The 23,536-nt window shown below is 46.4% G+C and overlaps 1 protein-coding gene across 5 annotated transcripts in view; it reads right to left on the bottom strand.

Annotated features, from left to right (window-relative positions):
- Positions 1-23,536, bottom strand: part of Traf3 (TNF receptor associated factor 3) — a 100,753-nt gene that overhangs the window by 12,726 nt on the left and 64,491 nt on the right. For all 5 annotated transcript variants that reach the window (XM_031357645.1, XM_031357643.1, XM_031357644.1 and 2 more), the window contains 7 exons: positions 17,160-17,418; positions 15,785-15,836; positions 12,595-12,699; positions 11,628-11,795; positions 6,272-6,352; positions 3,603-3,677; positions 2,048-2,140 (listed from right to left, as the gene is read on the bottom strand). In XM_031357645.1, coding sequence (XP_031213505.1) covers positions 2,048-2,140; positions 3,603-3,677; positions 6,272-6,352; positions 11,628-11,795; positions 12,595-12,699; positions 15,785-15,836; positions 17,160-17,401 — 816 coding nt within the window. In that variant the 5' untranslated portion in view covers positions 17,402-17,418. The remainder of the gene's footprint in view (positions 1-2,047; positions 2,141-3,602; positions 3,678-6,271; positions 6,353-11,627; positions 11,796-12,594; positions 12,700-15,784; positions 15,837-17,159; positions 17,419-23,536) is intronic.

The raw sequence follows: 23,536 nt of genomic DNA, 5'->3' as shown, positions 1-23,536 counted from the left end.
CCTCAGAAACAGATAAAGCTCACACCCAGAGAGACCCTGATGCAGACACTCAGTGAAGCGAGCAGGTGCGATGACATGCGTTTAGTTTCAGTGACTGGGAAGCAGATGTAAGTGGATCTCTGAATTCAAGGACAGCTTGGTCTGCAGAATGAATTTCTACACAGAGAAACCCTGTCTTGAAAAAAAAAAACCAACCAACCAACCAACCAACCAACCAAACAAACAAACAAAAACACCAACCCAACAAAAATAGAAAGAAAACAAACAGAGCAGACCAAACTTGCACGTCTCCTAGGCAAACAGGCATTCATTTTCTAAGATTCTATCAACACTGGCCTCCTTCCCACTGTGTAAGCCATGAGCTCCTACACTATCAACCTGTAAACTTGTACTGATGTAGAGGGCAGCGGTAGTGGCAGCGGCAGCGGCACAATACTCTTCTGCAGCCACTGTCCTGCCATTCCCATCTGGACTTCCAGACTGAGTTCCAGACTCTTCTTAGCCTCATTCTAAGTGGAGCTATCATTTTAAACAAGAATATCATTGATACTTCTAAAAATACAAATTTTCCTGCACCAATCAAGTATTGGTTGAACAGTAACATGCACGCACATACCAGCTAGTCTTAGCTTTGTTCCTTTAGAATTTCCCTTATTTGGACTATGAGTTCACACTCATATTAGAGAGAAAGCCCTGGAGCCCTGCACAGGGCTGCCCTCATCTGGCTCTCAAATGACCGCCACTGAGGCTAGCAGGCAGGCGTGTTCCAGACACATAACATAACCACTCCCCACCTCCACAGTTTTAAAGCTCCTTTGCCTCAGGACTTCCTGGGTTGGTGTACTAAAGCCAGCACACACCTCAAGGCCCACTGAACTCCTGTGCTGTCATCATACTGCCGTGAAAGAAACAAGGAATGAATGAAACAACAACAAGATTTGAGACAGGCTCATAGGGAGCATAGGCTGGCCTTGAACTTGCTATGTAGTTAAATAAGACCTTGAACTTCTGACCTTCTATCCCCCTACTTCCTGAGGGCTGGGATTATAGGCATGTGCTCCACCGCCTGGGTAAAACTAAGTAAAAGGAAGAGCCTTTGAGATAGGGTCTCTCTGTGTGGCCCTGTGTTCTAGAACTCCATCTGTAGACCTGCCTGCCTCAGCTTCCCAAGTGCTGGGATTAAAGGTGAGTGTCACCACCGCATGTCTCTTGGTAGTCCTTTTTTTTTCTTATCAGTTCTTGATACTCTTCTGCTATAAGCTTTTAATCCATGTATACTGAATGTAAGAGAGCCACAGTGAATGTGAGCCCATAACCATTTCTTGTTTAGCCTTTCTCTCATGGAAACACAGTCCTGCTAAGGGATGACCAGCACAGAACAAGTGCCTGAGCCAGGTGCACTCTGATGGGAAGAACCTGGTTGCGGGCTCACAGCCCCTCCGGAGGAGACGCTGTAGGTAGTGGTGCTGTCTATGAAGCCAGTACAGCTGCCAAAAGAACCAACTGCAAACCACAGGGAGAAAGCAAGGGTTTCCTATCTGGGGCTCATAAAAGACATAGCTGTACATAATGTGACACTAGTAACCAGACACACGAGGAACAGGCCAGCAGCCCAGGCCACCAGTCTCCATGCTGATCAGTGCCGCAGCAACCAGAGGTAATTAATTCACCTGTGGGGTGGCCACTTTTCACAAAACTATGGAGCTGAGGACCAGAGGATAGAAGTTGGGACAATCTTTGTCCTGGATCAGTGCTAAGAAAACCCACAAAGAGCTGGGAGGTGGTGGCGCACGCCTTTAATCCCAGCACTTGGAAGGCAGAGACAGGCGGATTTCTGAGTTCGAGGCCAGCCTGGTCTACAGAGTGAGTTCCAGGACAGCCAGGGCTACACAGAGAAACCCTGTCTCAAACAAAACAAAACAAAACAAAACAAAACAAAAAACAAAAAAAAAAAACCAAACCCATTGATAATTACAAAGTAGTTTTACTCTATAAATAGTCTGAAGCATTATAATAAACCTGACAGAAGCCAGGAGCCTGTGCCTACCTTCTTTTCCAGGGAGTTGCTCCACTCCTTCAGCAGATTCACGTGCTGTACTGCGGAGCTGGCCTCGTGGGCCTTGATCTGCTGGTTTGTACCCTGCAAGAGCAACAGTGGATGAGTCTAAACCAGTCATGCCACTCAAAGACGAGGGAACCTAGAACACAACTCTAGAAGCAGCTACACGGGAAGGGTTGTGTTTGTGCAGGGATCCGGGGCCCTCACCCAAGGCCTCCCAGGCTGCAGTGCAGGGAGCACACCAAGAACACTGTGGAGTTGCAGAGCTGACCTCAAGGTCAGCTTCTCACCTTTCTGTCACACTTGCAAGACCAAGGAATTAAATTTGAAAGCTATTCTGTTCCTTTACAATGAAGATTTACAAAGAGAAGGTCCTGGGACCTGCAGCTGCAGCCAGTTGCTGCTACGGCGCTGGGTCTAGTGAACTATGTCACAGCACCGTGACCAAAGGCACCGCCTCAGCAGGTTGAGTGCTGGGAAATATTTATAGACAGGACACAAACGATCTACAGAGTACGTAGGATGCAGACCACTCAAGCCAAGAGCAAGCACATTAAGTAGTACTTTGCATATTCATGGAAACAATTAGTGCAAGAATATAATTTGTTTTGATACCAGAAAATTAAGAAATCAGAGAAAGCGTCTTCATGATCTCCAAAACACATACTCTGTACATAGTCTGTCTCTATCTATGCTGATCTGAGCGTGGCTCCGCATCAGCATACATACGCGCACACACATGATGGATGGAACCACGCACAACAGAACAGGGAGGTACAGGCGCCTCCTAGACTAACGTTAGCAAGGGAGGACCTCACGCTCACTCACTGCGTTCCCTCCTCTCAGTAAAAAACTGGACAGCGAGTTTCACCATCTCTGTACTAACTCCATAACAACGCACTGTCGATACATAAAACTAAACATACAACACTTTCCATGTAACATATTTTGCCTTTTGGTAGATAAAAATTAGGATATATATATATATATTTGAGTAAAAACTCAATCTTGACTTGCTAGCAATTTTCAGGTATATTTTTTTAAAAACTGAGTAGAAAACCAGATAGAGGGTTCTGACTATAACACCTTTTCCCAGGAAGCAGGCTTTCTACTGGCTTTGCTCAGTCAAATCCAACCCTGGCAGGGTCATAGGCTGCACTCGCGTGTAAGGAAAGCATTATGGGCACCCATGTGGGATTTTTTGCTAAGGACTGACAAATGATGTCAGAGCTCCATCTAGCTTAGCAATACAGTTAAAGCAGCCACAGAGACTCACTCCAGCAGATGTCACTGCATTCGTTCTTACTGTCCCAGGAGCTGTCTGCAGGGCACCCATGCTGTCTGCCTAAGCCTCAGAACACCCTAGCCTGGCAAATGAGCACACACACCAGCTACATGTATGTGATCCTTGGCACTCATGCAGCAGGTGATCTGGTTTCATGACAAAGACTAAAAGAGCGAGAACTCAAATGCTGAAATATTATGAGAGCTTGCTTCAATGGCAGATGTCAGTAACTGGGAAGGACAAATGTTGGATACTGACCTGAAAAACGCAGCCATAGCGCTTAAAACTACAGGTGCTGGGGGCATTGACACACTCGGACAAGTGTGCACTCAACTGCAACGGGAAAGAGACGTGAGTTGTGACACAAACATTTGCATGAAAATGTTCAAAAATGTTCAAACATATCAGGCACAGAGAGCGTCCAGGCTGTGCTGTGAGGAAGGCTGCTTATCAGCCACAGGTATGCACGCGTCACTGGCTCGATGGACTTCAGGCAGTGAAATACAGTTTCATCACATATATGCACGAATACACATCAATATACATAAATACATTTACTGCAACAGTTCTTAAACTTCCAATTTTCTTAGAATGAATTGTTCAAACTGTGACATGTCATTTGAAGTGCCGGAGTTAAAAAAGGAAAAAAAGAAAAAGAAAAAAGAAAAACAGAATGCACATTTAAAGACTATTAACAAAAACTGTATGAAACACACACACAAAAAAAATCAGAAAGCATTTGGGATACAACTGGGTCATACACCTGCTATACAGTACACAAAAATAAACCCATTTCCAAGGCAAGCTCACATACAAATGCTAGCAATACTAGAGATGGCTGGAGGTGAGTTACTCCTTCACTGAAGAGCCTTTCTCCTGCACATTCAGAAGCTCATAAGCTTTCAAAGATTTCTGCAGCAAGTCTAACAACAGGAACCTTATGCTGTCTCAACTGACAGAGGGAAAATTAGGAGTGCCTAGAAAAATCTAAGCTATCTTGAGAGAAAACAGCTTCTTGTTTAGCTCCAGGATGCCCCAAAGAGACAAGGGAACTAAAAAGATGCATCCTAAAGACACACTTGTGTCTGCCTGGGCTTGTGTCGCTGAGGCTGGAATGCACTTCTGTCTGATGCCTTCTTACAGTTCATACTCTGTGTTGTCTGTGCAAGTGGGTGCAGGTCTGTGCAGTTTAGGAATCTTGCTCAGTCTACCAGAACCATGGCAGCTGTTCTCTCTGCTTGGTGTTTAGGAACGAGGCAGACAGGGACCCATTTCCCCTCTGCTCACTGACCCTTCTGCACAGCTAGGAGAAAGGAAACCTGGAAAAGGGCCCCAAGGCCCACACCACAACCAGCCACATGGCAAAGTTAGCTAGGCAGCTGTAAAGATCAGCATCCTAGTATCCTTGTAGATTTCCCTGAATCCAGTCAGGATGCCCTGGGATGACTTGGAGGAAGCACCCAGAATGTCCCACAGGCAGGTCAGCATAGACCTGCACATGGAGACTCTAGTTTACCACAAGGTTTGTTTAAACCTTTCAGGGCCACTGTTACCACTGCAGACGTGACCAGTAGCACTCCTAATGCTATTCCAGGGCACGCTGTTCTGACATGTATTCTCACATTAACTCACTGCCTTACCTTTTCCTAACCTGGTTTTATTGTTAGTATACTCAGAGCCCTAGAGAATGTACAGCGGCTTTGGAACAGAAGAGACCAATGCACAGCTCAACAGCTCCTTTCACTAGAAACCAAGAAAAATGCAGTCTAAAATTTTATTTTGAAATAAAAATAACTTAGAGGCAAATTTTCATCTTAATTCAGAGCCCTGAGCAGACAGAACTGAAGTAAGGGCTATACATTCTGGGAGCCACTTCAGCAGCTAGACTCTCCATACATTCTCAGAAGGATCTCCTAGTGTCCCAGTGTGGACCAGTTACTTGTTCTGCCCCCAGGTCCTCCCTGGGGCACATTTGGAGTCCTGACACTAATCTTACCCACTCTGTCCTGGGAGGCTGTACCTAGAAGAGCAGGGTTCTCACCATCTCCTCCTAGATGAGGCCCACACCGGCCCTCCTGTTCCAAACAAAACATCACAGGCCTCCTTCCTCTAAATGCCCAGGAGGATGCCCAGGCTGCTGGAGAGGACTCCAGTGACCAGGCGCCAAAGATCAGAGCAGCCATGGGGTTCCAGGTCAGGTCTCACGTAAAACATGTTGGGAACCGGGGCTAGAGAGATAGCTCAGTGGTTAAGAGCACTGACTGCTCTTCCAGAGGTCCTGAGTTCAATTCCCAGAAACCACATGTTGACTCACAACCATCTGGAATGGGATCTGATGCCCTCTTCTGGTCTGTCTGAAGACAGGTACAGTGTACTCATATAAATAAGATAAATAAATCTTAAAAAAAAAAAAAAGTTGGGGATCCCTGGAATTTTTCATATGAATCCCTCCATATAGACATATCGAATGAGACCATGATAAAAGTCTACCGATTTTACAGGAGTACCTGGGCAGGTGCAGTGTGTGGTCACTGGGGCTCTTACCACGTGCTTTTAAGGATGTTCTAACACAGAAGCCTGCGCTCAGCACCTCCTCTCTATTTAGCACTGCCTGCCCTACCCTACAACCTTACAGAATCCATTATTTTGTAGATTTAAGAACAGTGCTTCAGAAAACCCTTAAAACATCACCTTTCCTTACATAATAAAGTATTCACATTTTCCAATTCTTAGTACTTTTAACCCTGATTTTACCTTTTGTAGCTTTTTGTTTGCTTCTGACTTCCACAAACTCCTTTTCAGTTCTGTCTGTCTGGTTACACACATTACCACAGCCAAACATGAAGACTCTAGATGCCCGTAACTCAGAAGAGTAGAGCCGAGAGCACACCTGACCCATAGTCACAGGGCTCCTGACTAGGCCTTACCTCACTCCTCAGAAGGGTCTGAACGCTGCACTTGTGAGGGCAGGATACCACCACACAGGGACAGTCCGTGTCTTCATGTTTCTACAAAGAAAAAGGAAATATAGCAGCTCTGGAACACCAAAGCCCACCCTGCTGCTACCCATCAGCTCTCCAACATAGAAACAAAGGAAGCTTGCTCCACCATTACCATGTGACATTCAGACCAGAGCATGAGAGTCTGGAACCTTAAGACATCAGGGCACAACTGACGCAGAGGGAATTTGTAAATAATACTGTTGGTGGCATCTGACCACCAGCTTCCTTCCCAGCAGATTACAGATCAAGGGCCCTATGGGCAATTTGGGGTTGGTCAAATGCCCATGCTCAATGTGGAGTCTGGACAGGACACCCCTCTACCATGGGAAAATGGCACAGTATCTTGGATACTATCCTGAAATCTTACCAAGATTATCTTTAGTACATTAAGTATGGATAAAGTTTGGTCTAGGCCCTACTGAAATGGTATGATTCTTACTCTGTAGAAGACAGATCAGGACTGTTAATCTCAATGCCAGGGTACCTGGCAATGTGTAGTCATTGGGACTCCATAAACAAAGCAGGGGCAAGAACTCTGTCTAGGACATCACACCCAAGGGTCCAAGAAAACAGCACGAGACCCAAAATGGAGGTAAAGACAGAGTGCTAGCACAGTGACAAAGCTGGGTCAGGACGCTCAGCAGTCCTCCAGGGCCCTGGGACACTTTCAAGTCTCAGTAAGTTTTCTAGTTCCTTGGGCCTTCAGTGAGCGACATTTGTTTTTAGGTGGATCAATGGACGATGGCACTTGCTCCGGCCTCAGTCTAACTAGGCAGGTGCAGAGCCAAGACAGTGGCCACACAAGAGAAGTGTTTAACAGAGCACTGACCTGTGAGGGTACCAGGCTCAATCTCATTGAAATCTTGAAGGCCTGGGTTTTCTAGGTATGCACTCTGCATCTGCAGAGAAGGGTCTCAGAGTCTCCCAGAGTACCTGGTAAGCAAGTCTACTACCATTCCCTACTGACTGGACAGGGAGAGCCTAATCATAGGTCTCTCTCAGGGGACAGCCGGCACAGGGACCCCTTCATGTGGGGTTTGCATGGATCCAGAGTTTCCAAGTACCACAAAATCAAAGCATTCTGCATGTTTCAGTGGAAAAACCCTAGTAACATGCCTTGCTTCTCTGATACCTGCCACATCTGTAAACCTAGTGTGAGCAGACTACCCTCTCAAGAGCCAAGGCCACAAGGCTACTGAGCAGTGTGGGATTCTGAGACATGGTAGAGGCACCACAGGGACTTTGTTGGCTCCTGGAACCCATGCATTCCCACTCTCGGTCTCTAGGCTGGACCCTCGCCTGTTGACTTATCAACACAGGCAGAGTGGAGGGAGAAGGACCAAGATGGTACTGAAGGAGGAGGTAAGGTAGAGCAGGGCAGGGGGTGGGGGGGGGGAGAGGAAGGGAGTGGGGAGGAGAGGTGGGAAGGCTAGGAGGTCAGTGTCAATATTTTTGTAAGTACTTTTGCACACATGAGAATATCTGGAAGAAGGTTTTAAGATCAAAGGATACACATGTTTTAAGACAGATTTTGATGAATCGTTGCCAAACTGCCCTCCAATAACCTGACCCCAGTCTGGAATGCCATTATCACAAGAAAGCACATTCCTGTACCTTACCAATTCTACCACACTCTAATCTAGGACAGTCTAATGGGGGGATACGATGTAGGGTCCTGCAGCTCAGATATTGTGAACTGGGGCATTTCTTCTTACTAACCATGAATACTTCTTTTCAATGAATTGCCTGCCCAGGGCCTCTACCCATGAACGCGATTGACTAGTGTCCTCCCATAACCCTGTTCATGCCTGTTTAGAACCTCTGAATGGGACCTACTGGGTCTGGTTCTTTGCAGCATCTCATGACTACATCCTTGGAGAGGCAAGGACTGGGGAGCAGCCACCTAAACACAGAGTAGGAGTAAGAGTGCTGTGGCCACCAGCCAAGGGTCAATGACAACCAAGAGGGCCTAGGAAAGGGAAGAACGTATTCTCTCAGGGCTGCTGCTGGGAACATGGCCTTGCCAACATCTTGCTTTCTGATTCTTTCTTTTAATTAATTAATTAGTTAATTAATTAATTAATTTTTGTTTTTTGTTTTTTTTGAGACAGGGTTTCTCTGTGTATACCTGGCTGTCCTGGAACTCACTCTGTAGACCAGGCTGGCCGTGAACTCAGAAATCTGCCTGCCTCTGCCTCCCAAGTGCTGGGATTAAAGGCATATGCCACCACCGCCCGGCTTAATTTATTTTTTTAATTAGTGTATGAATATTTTCCTTGTAGGTATGGCTGTGTACCATATATGTGCCAGGAACCCAGGAAAGTGAGAAGAGGGAGTTACAGACTGTCATCACCTGCCATGTGATATTTAGCAACTCTGTGTTGTAACAGCCAAAGGAAAAGATGCACCACTGAAAATGCAAAAATAAAACAAAAACAAAAACAAACCTGGGCCAAGCGTGCATATGGCACGCGCCTTTAATCCCAGCACCTGGGAAATGCAGGCAGATCTCTGTGAGTTTGAGGTCAGCTTGATCTACCCGGCAAGTTCAAGGACAGCTGGGTTACATGAGACTCTGCCTTAAACAAAGCACAACACAAACTTGATACATTCCGCAGTGGTTTGTAGGTAGACCGGTTACTTAGAAGCAATGTAGCTTTGCATCCCTGCCTCTGCCACTGAGTGCGGGACTGTAGGTGCACTTAAGCCTGGCATGAACAACTGGTATGCATATGATCAACATTTCCCACCTACTCCATGCTTAACCATCAAGTAACCACTAGAGCACCACAGAACTCCGCATTTCTGTCTTTCAACTAAAGGCCTCATCACATGTTCATACGCCTAACATCTAACACAAGAGTTTCATTTGACTTGTTCTCAGACTTTACTAAAATATGATTTGCTACAAGAATTGTATGCAGTTTGGTCCTGGACTAGACACTGTCAGGAATGTGCTGCTGGCTGGCAATGCAGTGTGTGTCACAGGTCCTAAGCTATATAGTGTATGACACATTTCAGAGCTCAGAGGTTAAGTATGTTTGAGCTTAAAAAAAAAAAAATCCAAAGATTTGGGGATATAATCCTGGCACTAAATAGAAGGAGAAGAGGCCCAGAGCAAGTCCCAGAACCTTCCTAGTTCTGTAAAGAAGGGAATGTACACTGCTCTGCCAGTGTCAAGACTGTACAGTATCACTGAGGGGGGACATGCAATGATGTGAGACATGCACACTCGTTAGAATCACTGCTGGAGCTACAGACACACAGCTTACAGGTGGAGTGCTTGCCTAACCCAGAATGCTCAGTGCTCTGGCTTCAGTCCTTAGTATGGGTGTAAGGGACTAAAAACCAGAGAAGAACGCAATCCAGGCCTTAATCCAGGTAGTAGTGGCACACACCCACAATCCCAGTATTTAGGAGGTGATTGCAGGAAGATCATGAGTTCTTAATCATCCTAGTGAATTTAAGACCAACCTGGACTGTTTTGTTTTTTTTTTAACAAGAGCCCATTTCAAAGCAAAATGAAAACAAATAGCTGTCGTGATGTCACCTGCTGTGACTCCAGCTGCTTAGGAAACCAAGGCAGGATGCCAAATTTAAAGCCAGCTTGGCTGAATTTGGTGATTTCCAGGACAGTCAGACCCTGTCTTAAAACAAGAAAAACTAAAAAGTGGTCTCTGAAAATAGTCCTGAGTTCAATCCTTAGTAACACAAACAAAGCTATAGTGATAACAAAAGTATCCTAGGATGCCATCAAAGCTGCTTGCAGCTAGCTTCCCTCAGGAAGGCCTCAGATTTCTGAGGGAACTTTAGGCTGCAAACTGCCTTCCAGTCCAACTTCCTTCCCTCCGATCTGTGGCTGCCAATTAAAAACCCTAATGAGATAAGCCCTGCCTCTTCTCTGATCTTCCCTAGCCCTATCCTATGAACTGACCACCTTATTGGTGTTTTGTACACATTATGGTCACAGTTCTTTCCACACTACAGAAATGTAAATGTGTGCCTGGTTCTCCTTTCTCAGATTGCAGACTGAGGATAACATGGAGTTACCCCTTTGCTAGGAACACATGGTTAACCATGCACCCTCCTGACTCTTACAGTCTTGCCTGGTGTTCAGAGGTGGCAACTTACGTGGTATTTAACTGACATGTTTTCAGTTCCTTCTCAAATAAAAATTAATTACTTGATTTTACTTTGCAAATAACTGATTTCTGCAAGAAGCAAAGTGTCTCTGACAGTGGTGCCTAATGTGTCCTCTGAACGGCACTCATTCCCTGAGGTCTCACTCACTGAAGGTTTGCTACTGGAGACTGCTCGGCTACGACACATTCTAAGGCCATTTCCCAAGGGGGAGACGGAGTCCTTAAAAGCTCTCAGTAACTGGGAATGTCTGAGGTATTCTATAAGAAAAGTGGTTTCAAGTAACTGGAGGCCCAGCCTCAGGCACAGCTGGTCGGGAGGGGTGCTGAGAACACACCTCAGTTCACAGGGTGGGGACTCTCCTAAATGGTGGCCGTGACGTGTTCCAAGACAGACGCCAGAAACTCAGCCACAGCTCCTGTGCCCCAGCTATAGTCCAAGGAGTTATTATACTCCTGCCAATGACCTCTGCACCGCTATCGAGAGAGGTCCCTAACTGCTTACCTCTCAGCAATGCCTGGCCAGGGCTCCCAGCTCTCCTAACACTTCCTAAGTGCCCTCTTAGCAACCCACAAGCAGTCCATGCCCTGGAATGTCACGACACACAGTAGGTACACAACCAATGTTTACTCAGTGAATGACTGTTTTAAAATTGCTCCTCTACCCTCAGCATCTCTTTCGTTTTCTACACAGAAATGATGATTCCACCGCACGCACAGAGCAGACCGTGCCAAAACAATGAGGCAGGAGAGCATTTTCATCCTCACCCGTCTCCAAGACAGACAGCTGCCTCTGCCACTGCAGGGGCAATGAGCCTGCTGAGAGTGACGGCAGTGCCAGGCAGCTGTGAGAAGACAGGCACTCCATCAAAATCTCAGGCTATTCTTTGGGACAAGTTACAAATTCTACCTTTTTTGAATCATCATTCTTCATTTTTTTGACATCTCAAATGAGTCAATCAAGGCAATGGAAAATGTTAATCATATAAATCAAAATAGGCAAAACAAATCCAGCTTCACTCTGAAATAAAGTTAGATGAAAATTGCTATTTAATCCCCTCTCCCTTTCTCCTCGTGAGAAGCATCGTCTCTGCGGAAGTGCACCTGATTGAGCAGAGGGACGGGGACAGGCAGCAGCGCACCTGCAGTGTGATCATGGGCACTTGGCTCTTGCAGTGGTTGCACGTGGCCTCGCGATATTTACAGGCCTTTTCCACATGATCCCGCAAGTCTTTCCTCAGGACTTTTTCTTTGCAGTCGGCACGCAGACAGGGAAGTTCTTCAAACTGACATTCATTTTTTAGGTGCACCTGCAGAACAAAGCCAAGTTCTTAACTGGCAGAAAGTGTGAGTGTGAAATGGCAGACTGCCTGCTGTGTGATAAGGTCTGCAGAACACTGTGACCTTCTCCTGGGACAGTTCTGTGCAACAGAGTGGCAAGCACAGAGACACAGGCTCACTGTATGCACTGTTTCCTCAGCATGTGAGTAAGGGACCATGCATTCCTCTGTTACCATCACTGGGGTGGCAGGTCTCTGGTAGCAATGATTCTAACAAGATGTGGCTATGCAGACCTGCAGTCCTAGCAGAATGGGCTGAGACAGGGGTATGCTGGTTCAAGGCCATCCTGAACTATGTCAAAAGGTATATACACACAGACACACACACACACAGAAGGACAGACAGACAGATATACACACACAAACCCTTTACTCAAATTCAATTATCCACTCTAAATAAAATATACAAATAAAAAAACAAGTTTTATGAAGTTTCATGGTAGAGATAAAGTTCTAAAGTGCCTTGGAAAATAAAAACCCAACTCCGATTTTTTATCCATAGTAGGGTAGAGGATAACCATTCACTGATGTCCCGACATTAACCTGTGTGTCCCAGGGATTGGACCACTTCCTGCATGGCTACTTTAAAGGGTAAACAGCACTATGGTGCACACACACAATGCTACATCTCCCTGGCAGGCAGCCAGCTGGGAGAGGTGAGGCAGCGGGTGGCCCTGGGAGAGGTGAGGCAGCGGGTGGCCCTGGGAGAGGTGAGGCAGCGGGCAGCCCTCTGAACAGAGAGACACCTCTGCTACCACTTGGTGCTTACCAGCAGATGTCCTAGAGTCAGCTGCTCCGCACAACCTCTGCCTTCATTCCGACAGTAGATCTGAAGGGCCAGAATCTCTCTCTTGCAGCAATTATCCTTAAACACCTGAATTGAAAAGCAGTTAGAGGATTAATACTTCCTAATCTTCACATGTTGCAGTTTTGGACAAGGCTAAACCACTCTGAAGACCCTAAGAGCAACTCTTAAGTGGGCCTCAGAAAGCATTAAGGACCGTCTTAATTTCCATAAGTAGAATGAAGGAGCCGGCCCCACTAAGAGACAGCCTTAGCCACTATCTTTTATTAGGTAAGCAGATGACAGCTGGGGTGAAGACATCTCGAGCATTATGGCCCTTCAATACTGACACGGCCTCTGGGCAAGGTGGGCTGGAGCAGATGGCCCTGTGGTGCACCTCGTGCCAAAGAGCTTGGCAACATGCTGGCACATCAATACGCTGTACAGAGAGCTTCTGAGAGAACCAGACCAGTTGTGGAGATGCTGCTTTGAAACAATCTGTGAAACAATTTCGGTTCCCTCTTAGTGTACACTGCTTATAATTCAGTTTTTACCAAAGGTTGTTTTCTTTTTAATCTCCATTTTCTCTCAGCACCGGAGATGGACTCTCGGGCCTTAAGCATGCTAGGGAAACATTCCACCACTGAGCCACATCTTAGTCCAGAGGAAGCTTGAAGTAAATGCTACAAGGATGAGCTGGTACTCGACTATTCTCCTAAAAATGAACACCTGCTTGTCTTTAATTTTATTTCCCCTTAGAAAGCAAGCACTCTGCCTCTAACAACAGCCTACAGCATCTTAGTCCTCAGGCATTTCCGAGACTCCCACCTGTCAATATGAAGTCCTTCCTAAATGCCCATGTAGGGACAGAACAAATGGCTGGGAAGCTTTAAAAACATAGACGCCTCAGTCAGTAGAGTGCATGCTACGCAAGCATGAAGATCTGAGCTTGGTGCTGACACCTACATATAAATCATGGATGGTAGTATGCACCTGTAATTCCTGGGGTGTTGGGGGGAGATAGGATCTGCAGCTTATTGGCCAGCTAGTCTATCCAATCAGCAAGCTCCAGGGTCAGTAACAGATCCTGTTTCAAAAATTAAGATGGAAGCTGGTATCGGGGTATATGCCTTTCATTCCAGCATTCAGAAAGCAAAGGCAGAAGAACAAATCTGTGAGTTTGAGGACAGCCTGGAATGGAACAGAGAGACTGTAAAAGGCACCTCGGTGTGTGGCTTTACATTTGTCAATTCATGAGAACAAGGAGGCACACTGCCATTTAAGAATGGGCTAAGTGACCTGCCTCTTATAACGACTGACTGAAGCCTTCAGCAGCAGAGATGCTAGTGTGCTAATTAAAAGCTTGAGGGTTGGCTAATTCCCCCTACCACCCAGAACCATTCATCCATCAGATGCCATTCTTCCTAGAGCCCAGGGGTCAGGGGTCCTTGTGGCCAGCAGTCTCCCATGGGCTGCCCCAACCAGCAAGTCTAGCACTTGCAAATGCTTTCGACAGGAAACCCCAGACCAAGATTCTTAGTGTGGAATTTAATAGCCTACACTTAAAAATTGTTAGGTTCATTAATCAAAATATTGGAATCACACATATTTTTATTGATATTTAAGTCCTCAAGAATGAGTTGTTTCAAGCCACAAACGTCCCTGGAAGGGCTTAGCAGTATGTGAGTGGCCATGTGCCAGAGAAAAGGGGAGAGATCGGGTTCTTCTGGAAAAGAGGGGAGGCCTCAGTGCTATCCACTCTAAGTATGCCAATGCTGACAGCCATGTGGGGTACATGGTAGCTGATCTCATTCACTGTCTAAGCTCTTCAAGATACTGTAAAGGGGGACCAAGAACACATTTAAACAGCCCCTCCCCACTGGCACGTCTGAGGTAAAGCTAGTGTCACAGTTGAGTGTAAGCTGCATGAGACAGAAAGCTACAAGACAGTAGTGACTCCACCACAGACGCCACTGCCATAACAGGCAGCTCAGCACTTCTACAGCTCCAGACGGACTCTGTACACACGTCCCATGGAGTTAACAGGTCAGAGTGATACTGTTACAGCAAAGCAAGTGGCTAGAGGACAGTGTGCCCTGCAGGAATCACAGCTGAAGACAGTTTGACTTTCCTCTACACCCAGTGTGCCCAGGTGCTCACATAGCACAGGCTGGGCCTTGGAGCCTGCTGCACCACTGCCCAGACTAAGAGCTGAGGGTGCTGGAGCACACCTGCAGTCCTAGGAGCTGAGGCTGGAGGCCAGCCTGGGCTATATAGGAAGATCTAATCTCAAAAATCAAAACAAACAAAGGGAAAAACCAAGGTACTTTCCATGTGTGGAGGCAGAGGCAGGTAGATCTCTGTGATTTCAAGGCCAGCCAGAGCTGCATAGTGAAACCCTGTCTCAAACAAACAAACAAAGAAACAAACCCCAAGGGACTGGAGATCTATCTCAGTTGGTGGTGTGCTAACCTGGACTAAAGAAGCCCTGAGATGGAGTCTCAGTATGGCAAAAATTAGATGTGGGAGCGCACACCCGTGACTCTGGGTCTTGGGAGACAGAGACAGAAGGACCTCGACTACTAAGTGAGTTCAAGGCTAGCCTGAGCTAGACTCCCACCCTAACCTCCCCACGGAAATGGTAACCGTTTTGAGAAAATGTCTCTATTATGTAGCCCTGGCTGGCCTAGACCTTGTTATGAAGACCAGGCTGGCCTCCAATTCCCAGAGAGCCACCTGTCTCCGCCTCCTGAGTACTGGGATTAAAGTTGTACAACACCATATCCAGCTTAATTTTAAAAAGTAAAACAAAAGTGAATTTCAAATGCATTGCACAAAACCAAGGTGGCTCAGAGGGTAAAGTACTTTCTGTGCGAAGCTGGCAACCTGAATTTGGCCCTAGAATCCACTTAAGGAAAGAGGGTGACTCTACACGGTTGCACTCTGACCTCTACATGAACACATGCACCTCCTTCCAATGATAAATCAAGCAAAAGGTCAAACTGAATTCCACAGCACCAAACCCAAGATATGTGAAATGTAGCGGCCACCTAACAAGCCCAGAACGTTGGCACATCCCTGCACTGAGAGGCCGGGGCAAGAAGATCCCCCGCGTTCAGGGACTCCCTGACTACAGAGCAAGCCTCTGTCTGAAGAGAGGAAATGGTAAGCATACCTTGTCTTTGATGACGCTTTCTTGGCACGCTGTGCATTTTGGACTGGAGGAGCTGAAGGAAACAGAATAAGACCGTCAGAGCAGGAGGCAGCCCTCCCCAGCCCACAGCACAGGGGCTTTCCTTAGCAGCAGGCCTGCTCTAGCTTGCAGCAACAGGCAGGGCTCCGGGACGCTGCTGAAAACCAAGTGTAAATAGTCATCCACAGGAGGAAAAGAACTGAACTTTACAACATGCTATTACATTCAGTAGCTCAGCCCCATTGGGAAGACTTACGAAAGACTGAGAGTGACATGTTGGAGCCACAGTGGTTCTCTGAGGGGAGCCTCTGGAAGGTGCACCCACAAGTACTGAAGTCCTTCTGATGCTCTGGTCTTGGGCTATCTATGAACTCAGTATATATACCAATGCTATATATATTATACATACACACACATACACACATACAGCTATACAGGGAAGCTGCATCTATCCTCCAGGAAACTCTATTACAGGCCTTTCCTGAGCCCAAGTAGTTTCCAGGCCCTGTTCCACAGGAATTGGGTGCTGAGCCTACTGTGTCACCAGTAAGTTCAACCTCAGTCCTTTTACCCTCAGCAAAACCAAGCATGCTGTGTGGGACACACAATGAGGGTGTGGGGTGCACAGGAGCCTGGCTCCTGGGCTCAGCCGTGGTCTCAGGCATCCAGGTGTGAGTGACCAGATAAGAAAAGAACCTCAAGGGCCTTCTCAAGCCAATGTGTCCTGAGAGTCCTGATGGTACAGTGTGTCTTGCAGTGGTCTGAGTACCAAGCACAACCCTGGCAAATATGCAAAGCTACATGATGAAGCTCTTCTTTGGCTAACTCAGCATCTGTCCTCCAAAGCCCAACTTGCCCTTGTGATTTTACCACAGCAACCACTAGACTCATAAGCTTCCAGGGTCTTGGTACCTCAGATCTCTGTGGACTCCCTAGGCAAGCATGCAAACTTACCACCTGTTCTGTCCTGCATGTGACCCTGATCTTCCTCTCTCCTGGCCCAGGGGCACCCTTCAATTTTAAGGACTTACGATCATTTGACATCACCACCAAAAAACATTAGCTTCCTGCGCAGAATACAGCAAGGTAGATGGGAGTCACAGAAGCTCTGTGGACAGAGCGCTAACCACTGAGTCACAGAAGCGCTGTGGACAGAATGCTGACACCACTGAGAGACTTCAGGGGAGAGGCCTGGGCAAGTGGGATGTGAGGCCGGAAACGTCTCAGAAACGTGAGACGTGCCTGAGTTGTCCTAAGGCCTCCCATGCTGGACTGAAAATCATTCAAAGTCTTGGAAGAAGCAGGTAAGGAGGGGTTTAGACAGGCCGGGCAGTCTGAGCCTGTGTGCAGCACCCACCTTAGCAGGGCGGCCATGCAGCTCTCACAGAACCGGTGCCCACACTCCGTCTGCTTCGGGTTACACAGCACCAGGCGGCACTTCTCACACTTGTACTTGTCTTCCACTGTCTTCACAAACTTCTCCTTGTAGCCTCCTTGCTCTGGCACGAGCACGGACCCTGCACTGCGATCAGGCTGCAGCTTTAGGGGCGGGTTAGGCTGCAGTGTGCCAGCAGCATCCATCTTTTTGCTTGACTCCATCTTAGGAAAGAGAAACTCTGCCAGGAGAAAGGTAATGAGACTGTAAGCCATCCCTGAACCCTTGAAAAGGCCCAACACGCATGGCTGAGAAAAGCACCCATGCCAAGGTCTGTACTATCGGTATTTAAATGGGGCACCATGGAATAAGACACGACCAAGTGACCTCCTGCTTGTTACTTTATCCGGGTCGTACCATTAACACTGCCATTCAAAATATTCCTGAAAAATATACTTATTAGTAAATTGTGTTTGCAAGGTTCTTTAAAATACACAAGAGTATTTTTCAATTTTATTTTATTTTATTTTTATGAATATACTATAGCTATCTTCAAACACACCAGAAGAGTGCATCGGATCCCATAACACATGGTTGTGAGCCACCATGTGGTTGCTGGGAATTGAACTCAGGACCTCTGGAAGAGCAGTCAATGCTCTTAACAGCTGAGCCATCTCTCCAGCCTCCAGTATTAAGTTTTAAAGCAAGGAATTTTGAATGATGGACAGTTGTGATATCAGAGAAGTTTTTGCAGGATTGGTCACATGCCTCCTCTGAGACCTGTCTGGGTGGTTCTAGCACACAGGCACTGATATACTTTGTCTCAGCTCAGCTTGCACAGCCCCAGCAGCCCTGTTCCCCTGTGCACTTCAGCAGGTCAGAGAAAGACACCTGTGGTAGTCTCGGAAATACAAAGTTTGCTTTCCTGTTTTCTCACTTCCAATCCTTTTCCTCCCCATGCCATGGATCTGCTAACTACACAGTCTCTCAAAAGTTACAAGCGCTCTTAAGAAAACACATTGTAACCTTACCCAATTTATTTTTCCTACTTAAAAAATGTCTGGGTTTGACTGTACATGAATACAGTTCAGTTGGTAGAAAGTTGCCCTGGATTTGATCACTAGTATAAAATAAAATGGGTCATGGTGGCACCTGTACTCCTAGCACTCAGGAGGCAAAGGCTGGAGGGTCAGTAGCCAAGGTTAGCCTCATATACATAGTGAGTTTGGGATCCATGAAAACTATCACAAAAACAAACAAACAAAAACATAAAAATAAAACCCTTCAAACCCAAATAGGACAGATCCTGTCAGCTCACAGAATCTGGAGCATCCACCCCTTACTTCTCTTACCAGTATAGGACTCGGAGCTATGAACTAGGACGAAGCCCCCTGCAGAGCAGAGGCAGAGCAGATACAAGTACACAGAGGGTGTCAGATCTCATTATGGATGGTTGTGAGCCACCATGTGGTTGCTGGGATTTGAACTCAGGACCTTTGGAAGAGCAGTCAGTGCTCTTACCTGCTGAGCCATCTCACCAGCCCTCTCATTTTTATTATAACAGTCCAGATCCTTAGAAAACAATTAAGACAATTCCAGACTCTCTGACTGCTATTACCAGCACAGACAATTCCTTCTCATGCTTAGAGAGATGTGTGTGGCAATGCAGCCAATGCACAAGCAAACAGCTGTGTCTCCCTCCACAAACTATGTCCAATATCTGAATTAAGCCATAGTTTTCATTTGCTTCCAACAATGTATCCTGAGGAATTCTCTTATCAGCACAGGAAAACTTGAATTATTATTATCGCCTAGTCTATGCTACTTTTCACTGAAGTATCTCTTACTCATGCTATCTTCTGAGTTTTACCACATGGCTTAATACTAATAATTAAATTATTTTTACCTGTAAATAGTGTGAACAGTTTCTCCACAGAGACATAGACTATACAAAGATGATATGCCACAGGAATCACATGGTTTCTTTTTCTTTTCTAACACTCTCCCCACCTCCCACCAAGACAGCATATCTGTGTAGACCAGGCTGACCTCAAACTCACAGAGCTCTACCTGCTTCTGCCTCCCAAGTGCTGGGATTAAAGGTGTGCGCCATCTCCAACCCCCTTCAGCTTCATTTCCTAAAACACACACACACACACACACACACACACACACACACACACACACACACTCGCGCGCACACGCACGCACAGTATAGTAACTGTGTTTCTACAGGCAATATATTTAAGCTATATTGAAAACCCATGGTTTTAGCCCAATTAGGGGAGTTTGGTTTCCCACAGAACACTCTCCATCTGCAGCATGCTACATTCTCAGAGGACAGATGTCAACCTAATAATCCTACTCAGAACATTAATTCTTGTACTTTCCCACTTTCCAACTCACAAATAAAGATAATATTCTGTTTACTCTGCTTCAGAAAGCTTCTTGCAAGTTGTTATGCTCACAATGGCACTTCAGTAAACGACCATAGACTAGCGAAGCTCCCTCCAAGGAGGAACATGGGTGCAGTGCGGTGCTGGAGCTCATGGCCTGGCCCAGGACTGCCTCGCTGCTTTGTAATGCAAAAATTAATATGATAATGTTTAAACTCATGTGGGAATATAAGAGCAGTCAGGCTCTGGTATCAGCATAAGAGCTGGAGAGCCAGGAAGGTGGTCACTGCTCGTTCATAGCTGTTTAGAGACCTGTCTCCACCTTTCCTTATAAGTGCTCAACCCAGCTGAGCACAGTACTTCAGGGAGGGTAAGCGGTAGGTAGGTTCTAAGCCCATGTGCAGAGCGCCCTCAGTCACAGCCTGTGTGCTACTCCGTCCTTGTACCCTCCCACCTCTCTCCAAATGTAAACAGCACCTGAACTTTCTGTTTAAGAGTATTACTAGTGGGGGCTGGAGAGATGGCTCAGCAGTTAAGAGCACTGACTGCTCTTCCAAAGGTCCTGAGTTCAAATCCCAGCAACCACATGGTGGCTCACAACCATCCGTAATGAGATCCGACACCCTCTTGTGGTGTGTCTGAAGACAGCTACAGTGAATTGCGGGGCGCAGCGAGCAGGGGGCAGGAGCGAGCGGGACCAGCAGAGGTTCTAAGTTCAATTCCCAGCAGCCACATACATGATGGCTCACAGCCATCTGTACTGTACAGCTACAGTGTACTCATATACATAAAATAAATAAAATAAATTAAAAAAAAAGTATTACTAGCATTCATATTTAAAAACTTTTGTTTTATGTGTATGGATGCATTGACTAAGTATGTGTCTGGTCTAGGCATGCCTGGAGCCCAGCAAGCCAGAAGAGAGTGCTAGATCCTCTGGAGCAGTAATTCTAAACAGCTGTGAGCTACCACATAGGTGCGGGGAACCAGACCAGGGGAACCAGATCCCTGCAAGGGCAGCCCCCTCTGCAGCCCCTTCTGCAGCCCCCTCTGCAGCCTTACTGAGACACAGCCTCACTGTCCAAGCCTCAGACTGACCACGCAACTGAAGATGGCTTACAGACCTTGAAACCTCTAAACCTCTCAGATGCTGGGATTATAGATGTGAGCCACCACACCCAGCTCATGTTTCTCTTCCGGTCAATACCCTGCCATGTCTCTAGCATTACAAACATTTCCATGTCTACTACTTCATCTTCTTGATGTGGTAATGGTTACTTATGCACAATGGTGTTCCAGTTTCTGTATTATGCACAGTCAACTCTCAACATCCTAAGTCATCTCTTCTGAGGTATGTGGACAAATGTCTCTAGGGCACAGAACATAAATTAAGGGTTCCAGGATTAGCAAATGCTATCTTTAGGTCAATCTAGGCAGTAGCCTAGTTTTCTAAGGCCCTAAAATCAGAATGATTTTTAGGTTTTAAAATGTAAAGACAAAAGAGCATCTAAACCATCTCTGCCCAGTTCCCAGCCTGAGGATGGAGCTGAGGGAAGGGGCACATGGAGTTCTAGCCCCAATCAGGCCCCATTGCAAGCATGCAGTCCAGGATCAGCCTGATACTCAGCCAAATAAGAACTCAAGAGAAGGAGAAGGGCTGGTGGGGTGGTTCAGTGGTTAAGAACACTGGCTGTGCCAGGCAGTGGTGGCACATACCTTTTATCCCAGCACTTGGGAGGCAGAGACATGTGGATTTCTGAGTTCAAGGCTAGCCTGGTCTACAGAGTAAGCTTCAGGACAGCCAGGGCTACATAGAGAAACCCTGTCTGGGGAGTGGGGGGGCAGACAAACAAAGACCACATGATAAAAAGCATAGGCAGTCCCCTACACCTGGGATATTGATACTCTGGTCTTCACAGGAACAGTGTGGTACTTTAGTCCTGAACTACGTTCCAAGTGCAGAGAAACTGCAGGCTGCAGAAACCGCAGCTTCCTGAGGGAATTCTGGGGAGCTGTCCTGAGAAGATGAGCGCCCTCCCACAGGTAACCTCATCCACAGCTGGGGTGTCTCTGCCAGGCTAACCGTGGGTAAGAAACTGCTTCCTCACTCTTGACCACAACAAACACAGAAGCCTTCTGTGACCTCAAAGTAGGTAAGGTGGTTTGAAATGGAGCTCAATGGCTGCCTGGCATGTATGAGGCTAGCACAAGTTACATAGGACCCTGTCCTTTGAACCATGGGGTGGGTGGGGGTGCTCAGGCTGAAAGATGTTTGCCATAATGTCTAGCAAGCTAAGTTTGATCCCTGAGATCTACAGGGTAGAAGAACACTCACACCAACATCATATGTGTGTATTCTCAAACTCAGAGATACACCTGCTTCTGCCTCCTGACTGCTAGGGCCGGTGCCACCACACCCAACTATAGTTAAAGCAAACAAATAAACAACAACAACAACACAAGGTCTCTCTCCCTAGCCCCTGATGGCTTGACCATTTTTCAAAATGTAAAAAGAAAAAGAAAAAAGAAAAAAAGAGAGAAGAAAAAAGAAAAAAAGAAAAAAGAAATAAAGTTTAGGTGGGCAGTTCTTTGCTTTCAAGTCCAGCTAGATCTACACAGTGAATTCCAGGCTAACTGGGAATAGAACACAAGGAAACCTTGTCTTAAAACAAAACAACAGGGGGCTGGTGAGATGGCTCAGTGGGTAAGAGGCACTGACTGCTCTTCCGAAGGTCCTGAGTTCAAATCCCAGCAACCACATGGTGGCTCACAACCATCCATAATGAAATCTGATGCCCTCTTCTGGTGTGTCTGAAAACAGCTACAGTGTACTTACATATAATAAATAAGTAAATCTTTTTAAAAAAATAACAAAAACAAAACAACAAACAAACAAAATTGGGCTGGAGAGCTGGCTCAACACTTAAGAAAGAACCCTGGCTGCTCTTCCAGAGGATTTATTTGAGTTCAATGCCCAGCACCCATGTGGCAGCTCACAGGCATCTGTAATTCTAGTTCTAGGGGATCTGATGCTCTTCTGCATGCACATAGTAGAGATATACATGCAGACAAAACATCTACACATAAACTTTTTTTTTAAATAAAATAAAGATGTGAACACAATTCTGGCTGAGCAGGCAGGACTTTCTATCATGTCTGATTACCTGAGCTCAGTCCCTGGGACTCACATGGCAGAAGAAGAGAACTGAAGCCTGCAAGTTGCATTCTGATCCCTGCACAGGTGAGGTCTCTCTCTCTCTCTCTCTCTCTCTCTCTCTCTCTTTCTCTCTCTCTCTCTCTCTCTCTCTCTCTCTCTCTCTCTCTCACACACACACACACACACACACCAAATTAGAAAAGAAATCTTACCAGGCAGTGGTGGCGCATGCCTTTAATCCTAGCACTTGGGAGGCAGAGGCAGGTAGATTTCTGAGTTCAAGGCCAGCCTGGTCTACAGAGTGAGTTCCAGGACAGCCAGGGCTATACAGAGAAACCCTGTATTGAAAAACCAAAAGAAAGAGAGAAAAAGAAATCTTAATTAAAAATGAGGAGATAGGACATCTGGGTCTGGCTTCCTCTATGCAGAGCCTGGCAAACACTGCTCACCGTGACCAACCTCAGGAAATGGCAAGCGTACGACCCCATTGCCACACAGTAAGTTAAAGGTAGGAAAGAGTAGAGGTGCTAGAAATTATCCACAAAAACTGACCCTGAGAAGATGCTAAACTGAACATAGACAATCAAAGGACATTGGCATGAGCTATGGAGCATAGGTTCTGGGGACAGCTGACGCAGCCACCACCCACCACAGACTCCTCCTCCACCAAAGGTTCCTTTTGATCCTGTGTGAGGACAACACCTACAAGTTCAGTACTCAAACAAAAAGTCTTCCAAACTAACAAAAATTTGTAAAAATTAAGTTCCCACTGGACGGTGGTGGCACACGCCTTTAATCCCAGCACT

Source organism: Mastomys coucha, unplaced genomic scaffold, assembly GCF_008632895.1.
Source record: "Mastomys coucha isolate ucsf_1 unplaced genomic scaffold, UCSF_Mcou_1 pScaffold6, whole genome shotgun sequence".
Taxonomy (NCBI): Eukaryota; Metazoa; Chordata; class Mammalia; order Rodentia; family Muridae; genus Mastomys; species Mastomys coucha.
The sequence above is the reverse complement of the archived record's forward strand: the minus strand, read 5'-3'. Positions and strand labels throughout refer to the sequence as shown.